Source organism: Haliaeetus albicilla, chromosome 9 (assembly GCF_947461875.1).
Source record: "Haliaeetus albicilla chromosome 9, bHalAlb1.1, whole genome shotgun sequence".
NCBI classification, from domain to species: domain Eukaryota; kingdom Metazoa; phylum Chordata; class Aves; order Accipitriformes; family Accipitridae; genus Haliaeetus; species Haliaeetus albicilla.
Genome location: NC_091491.1, coordinates 18,859,119 through 18,865,441, shown reverse-complemented (window position 1 = coordinate 18,865,441; position 6,323 = coordinate 18,859,119). Strand labels below are relative to the sequence as shown.

At 44.6% G+C, this 6,323-nt stretch overlaps 1 protein-coding gene across 8 annotated transcripts in view; it reads right to left on the bottom strand.

Moving 5' to 3' along the window:
- Nucleotides 1-2,390: 2,390 nt before the first annotated feature.
- YEATS2 (YEATS domain containing 2) overlaps nucleotides 2,391-6,323 on the bottom strand; it is a 51,875-nt gene continuing 47,942 nt past the window's right edge. For all 8 annotated transcript variants that reach the window (XM_069791993.1, XM_069791995.1, XM_069791998.1 and 5 more), the window contains one exon: nucleotides 2,391-5,551. In XM_069791993.1, coding sequence (XP_069648094.1) covers nucleotides 5,443-5,551 — 109 coding nt within the window. In that variant the 3' untranslated portion in view covers nucleotides 2,391-5,442. The remainder of the gene's footprint in view (nucleotides 5,552-6,323) is intronic.

Here is a 6,323-nt window from a genome sequence, read left to right as displayed (position 1 = left end):
TGCCCTCTTAACAGAAAGGGACAAGCAACTTGCGTTTCACCTCAGTTTCACTCTGCCATCTCACACAGATCACAGGAAAATGGTGCTAGCTTTGAATTTTGACAGAGATCATCGCTTTACAGTTGCTCCCCAGAACATTTTAGTGAGTAAAGGTGCTGAAGGTGCAACCAGCTTCCCTAGATAGTGCAATGCCAGCTTTTCTTGCTATGCCACAGTTGCCTGGCTCCAACTACAGGAAGGACAAATGGAAGGAAAACCAAGCAGGTACTTACCACTGCAAGGGACAGAGCAATGCAACTGGCTACTGATGTCTGCAACGTACCTGATTTTGCATGGAAAGTGCCTGCCTCAGCAAAATTGAAAGGTATCACACCAAGTTTCTCTGAAGAGGGCAAATCTACACAGGTTTTGCAGGCTCCAGGGAGTCATGATTCCAGGCCTGCTTCCAACGCTGCTCTCACACTAGTATTTGTCTTCCAGTTGCTCTGGGCTCACATCCATCAAGGCTTTCCAACTGTGAATCACACTGCAAACAAGGGTTATTTGACACATAAAGACATGTCCTTTAAAAGGAAGGTTTTACACCTGAAACATAATTTACTACCTATAGGGCGACACTGAATGTGTTTGTTTTGTTTCATTGTGCTGACACCTAGCCTACTGGGATGCTGAGAGTGAGTTTTATGCCAGTTGCATCCACAATACCAGGGAGCTGTGAACACCTGCACTTCCACATGCTCAGGTGAAGCTCTGGTGTAGGAAATACTAGATTACTCAAGGCCAGTTCTCATTACCTGAACTTGAAAAGTTCACAAGTAGCACATTAATGATTTGCCTGCTTTCATAAACTGCACATTTCTCTTTGCATTGCACTGATTTCTCAGAGGGTGAACAATCAGATACAAACCTATCACCTCTGCCTTATCCATACTGATTTCCTTTATCCTGGCTGCTGCAGTAACGTACGATCCCAAGGACCAACCTGATTTACCACAAACGGATGTTGGTGCAACATACCCCAGAGAGGCTGTGTTTGCTGTCAGGGCAGAGATGGCACAGAAGGGTTGGACAATCCCTTGTTTCAGGCGGCACAGGCTTTGGTGTCACCAAGACTGCACCCTGGGACATAGACACACCACTTGCTCCTGCACCAGCTCTGTGTGCAAAGAGCTTAATTTCTAAAGCAGATGGTCTGGTGCCTTCTGACCACCATGTCCCAGAGATGTGTTCACAAATGCAAAAGCAGGGCAGCAGCAGCCAGGAGGGAAGGCATGAGGGGGTTAGCGTCAAGGGGCCAGCCCACCGGCCACAGCCTTCCTTGGCCACGTTGTCATGTTTGGCTCTGGCAGCGTAAAGGAATTGCAGTGTGTGCTCATTTAGGAGGCACTTTTAGGAGATTTAGTACAAACAAGAATGAGTTTAGCAGTGTTTTGAAAGACAACGGAGCATTAAGTCTGCTCACAGAAACAGCTTATGCCTCCCCACAGCCTAGGGAAAATGCAGAAGTTAGCTTTCCTTACTTTTTTCCATTCCTTTTTGTACTGGGTGCCCATGCCCAGGAGCTGGCAGTGGGGTTGTGGGGTCTCTGTGAGGAGAGGCCAGGGCTGCCCTGTGCTGGCCCTGTGCTGGACACAGCTGGTTCTGTCTGGTTCCAACCAGCCCAGGGCAGGTGGGGGAGCTGAGCCCCTCAGAGGAGCCAGCAGTGCCCCTGTGAGAGCATGCTTAAGAAAGGGGGGAGGAAGGACTGGCAAAGAGGGACTGTTAAGGGCAACCCCCCCATCCCCTGCGCCTCTTGCAGGGGGAGAGGAGGTGGGAGTCACGAATGAAAGACTGAAGTCAAGTCTTAGGAAAAAAGGGGTGGGGGGAAAGATGGTTTGGGGTTTTTTCTTTGTTTCTCACCACCCAACTCTATTCTAATTGGCAGTAAGTTCAACTAATTTTCCCCAAGTTGAGTTTGTTTTGCCTATGACAGTAATTGGCATGTGATGTCCCTGTTTTGTCTTGACCCACAAGCTTTTTCATTTTATTTTCTCCCCCTGTTCTCCTGAAGGGTAGTGAGAGCAGCTGGGTGGGTGTCTGGCAGCCAGCCAATGTCAACCCACCACACTTTTCCATCTTCCACACAAACCAATTACTTGCTCTTTAAACAGGCTGCTCTGGAGAATGAAAAGTTGGAGGAGCTAAGCTTGCTGAGCTCCTGGCTTCCCTTCCCCCAACCTCCAAAACCAAGAGCTTTAACTAGAAAAGGGAAAAATTACCTCTTCCTTCAGATCAAACTACCAATTTGTATCCAGAACTAACTAAGACAGTCTGAATATACAGAGCACACAAAAATCTGTGGATTTGGAGAAACTTCTTTGAGTGACAGGTGACAGTCAAGACAATCCTAGCACAGCTAATAAAAGAATTTATTGTAAACATACGTATCTTACACAATTATACAGTATAATACAGATAACATGAAGGATTTAAACACTCAGCCTTACAAATAGGGGCAATATTTGTAAAGATATCTTTAACTTGTATCAAGACTCTTTAGAAAGCCAGAGAAATATACCATAACATTTCAACACACTGTATCATCTGCAGCGTTCAACACACACCTGAAGGGGTGCATGAAATTCCACAACCTCTAACCCATCTCCAAGCAATTCCCACAGGAACTTCTCACTGACAATTTTTTCTCCCACCACTTTTCAAAATTCAAAGAACTTGTTGCAAACGTTTCCTACATCTGAAGGACTAAACAAATGTTATTTTCTATCTGCTTTTAACAGTTTATTTTTCTTCAGCAAACTTTATATATTATTAATATAGCATCTCCTAGGAGAATAACCTGTGGTTGCTCAGGAATGTAGCAACAGATCTCCACTGCAAGAACCCCATTAAGAACAAGGGGCATTTACCTGCCTGCTTCAGGGCCAGGTTCAGGACTGAAACTGAAAAGGCCAGGTTTCATTCTGAAACTCCATTCCTCACAGAAAAGCAGGACACAGGCAAGGAAGCCACAATTTGCAAACAGATGCCCAAAGATGAGCTCCTGCATCCTCAAGAGCTGCTCTGGGCGTATCAAAATCCCAGAAACTAAGCCCACAAGAGACGGGGGCTGGAAATGTATGTGTCATTGCAGAAGATCACAGCATGACTGAGTTTGCCCAAAAGGCTGTTCCCACACAACCTGCAGGCTGTCATAGCAATAGCGACAGATATCTTGAAAATGCCCTTCTTTGTAAAAGCTGCATACAGGGGTGCCTGAAAGCAGTATGGACTTTGAGTTCACTACAGCCTACAAAGTGTGGGGCCTGCAGTTCCCCAGCTACCTGGACTCCTCCTGACTCGCAACACTGAGCTGAAACATAATCACCACTGCTCAACTCCTTCACACTGACCTCAGCTGAAAAACTCATGTAAGGGCTAAGCTGTGCACTTTACTTGTGCAGGCAATCCTGCACTCAGCTCACCCGAACAAGCTAGGATTATCTCTTGAATCCAGAGCATCTGAAATGCCCTTTCTACGGGGCATTTAAGTCCTTCTCTGAATGCTGTTTGGATTTCATCCATTGGTCCCATTTCCTAGATTCAAGGGTCAGGTTCTGCCACTCTTATATTCAAGCAAACTAACTCCCTATTAGCTCTGATGAACAGAGAGGGGCTTTCCTGTAGATCCTTGTTTTATTTAAGGTGGAGAAGACAGGCAGCATCTCATCTGAGGTACACAGTACCTTCTTCAGTTTAAGAACTGCATCAAACTTATGCTACTCTCCTTGTAAGCCTGAAACCACCCTCTAACTGAACCATCTTCCACAGTTCCTGCACACTACTGGAGTTACCATCACCTGTCTTCTAGCCCAAAAAAAGCACCAAAAGATAACATTTTGAAGATTTCTGTTCCTACCCCAGGCCAGGAAAGATAACTGTAGGTTAATGTTTAAAAAAGGCTTTGTATTGTCAAAGCATGGCACCAACAAGAGTGAGGCCTCAGTACACCCCAGTGAGGTAGGTATCCTGCTCCCCATGCTCAGAGATGGGGAAACTGAGGCACAGAGTGATTAAATCAAAGGCCATGCAGCAGATCAGAGACCCAGCTGAGATCAGCGCATTGGAGGTTCTGGCTGTTTGACCCATGCTCCACCCACATGACAGCACTGCCTCACAAAACAAGCACCCTGAAAGCATGACAGTCCAATACAAGTCCCACCAGCTTTACAATGGCTTATTCACACTACTAGCAAGCACCCATGGGGCAGGACAAAGGGTGGTGGATGTGGGGTGGTCAGGATGTTGTCAGCAAAGCCTTCTTCAGCGAGGTGTTGATAGCCTGGCTGCAGACATGCCTCCTACACCAGTGATGTTCCTGAGACAGGTAAGTGCTGGGGTTAGTAGCAGAACTTCTTCCTGCAGTCAAGACATCAGAGGAGCTCCCCGCAAGCAGCAAATCTCTGATTTTTAGATCCTATCAGGCCTCTCTGTGTTGAGCAGAACTTAAGCCAAAGTGGTGCTGCTTCCACAGCACTTCACAATCCAAGCTGATCATTAGTGAATGCTGTCAAAACATTAAGACTTGTACAACACAGCTGGTCACCTGCCCTCCAGCACACTCCAACCCTGCTGACAGCCTGGGGAGGCACTTGCTGGGCAAGCAAACAGTTTAAGCCAGTCCAAGCCCACAAACACTGAATACTGTTCATGCTCCTCTTCTTTCCCATGCAGGACAAGTAGTCAGTCAAATCTTACCAAGCCTGAGCATGGTTTGTTCATCTTGACTGAGCATGTGTCAGTCTACCCTTTCTGAGGTGACTAAGAAGGGTTGGCATCTGACCTCCTCTAGAGATGCAAGGAATTTGGTTAGGTGACACTTAGCTGAATAAACTAATGAGAAGCCTACCCAGCTGTGTTCTCAGTCACATACATCATGCTCAAGCAGGACTGGCAGAATTTGTTGCAGCCATCAGCCTTCTGCTCCCCCACACCCAAACCTAACCAACCAACACACCCATCTACTCAAATGACCCACCTTTAAAAGCTGCCTTTGACTTTTCTCAGAGAGTGCCAAAGCAACTGTTCTGCCCACTGCATGGGGAAAGCAACTCGTATGTAGACTGCATCAAAAAGTGTAATTTCTTTTCTTAAAAAAAAGTTCAATCTCATCAATACAGCTGTCTCAGAGGGACCAGGCCTGTGGAGTCTCTCACAGCTAGCAACTCGATGCAATGTTTGTTCAGCCACTGAACATACACTTACCAAGTAAACACTGACATTTAACAACTTGATTTGGAACAGAGCATCATTTTGTTGCATTAAGGTGCATCTTTTAATTGGAGGTAACAATCTAGTAACCCAATGTTATAAATGTATATAATAGTGTCCTACAGAAATACTGAATTTGTCAACCCAACTTCAGTCATAAATCCACCTTTCCTGTAGCATCTTCTCTGCTCTATTTCATTGTTCCTCATTTAGTATCTTCATATGTTTGTTTGTGAGGAAGTCAAGAAAGGGAATATTACAGATGGCTTTGTGAATATTCATCACTGTGATCTCTCTTGGAGTCCTGCAGGGAATGCATCAGAGATGCTATTATAATACATAAAAAGACATGTGTGCATAAAGTAGCAAGTCAATAAATTTACTAAAGGGGGGTGGGGAGAAAAAAGATCAATCAAAAAAGGATAAAAGAGCAGGTGTTAGAGCAACACAGGAAAAGCATTAAAATGTCACAGCACAAAAAAAAGCCACTCTCAAATGACTGGGGGAAACGTCTTGGGCACTGGGACAGGAAAATCAAGAGTGGATGTATTAATTCTTGAACTTTTATAGCACAGAGTATGTGTATATATTTCTATATATAACATATATACATATGTTTAATATATATTCATGTAAATATTTATATATTACATACAAGTAAATATTTAAACTGAGCATTTTCTTGAAAGTGAAAAAAAAAAGAAACCAAAACACTACAAGCTATCCCAAATCATGCTGCTGACAGAAATCAAGATATGGCCTAATCATTACCATAAAAATCACTCAGTATCTGAGGCAGAAAAGAGATATCAGTAAAATAAAGAAGAGATTATTTAGGTTGTCTAAGTTCTGGCAGGCCATGGGTAAGTTGTCTACACGGTAACCTGAGATGGACAAGGGAGAGAAGGTCCTTCCAACAGAAGACCTGCAGAAACAGCTCATCTGCCTTTGAGCTTGGCAACACCAGAGAATCCTGCCTCAGTTTTTAACATTGTCTATGTTTCCATCCTTTGCCACTGTGGAGCTAGGAGATGACAAACCCCCTCATAAGGCTTGAATCTTCCCAGAATATAGTT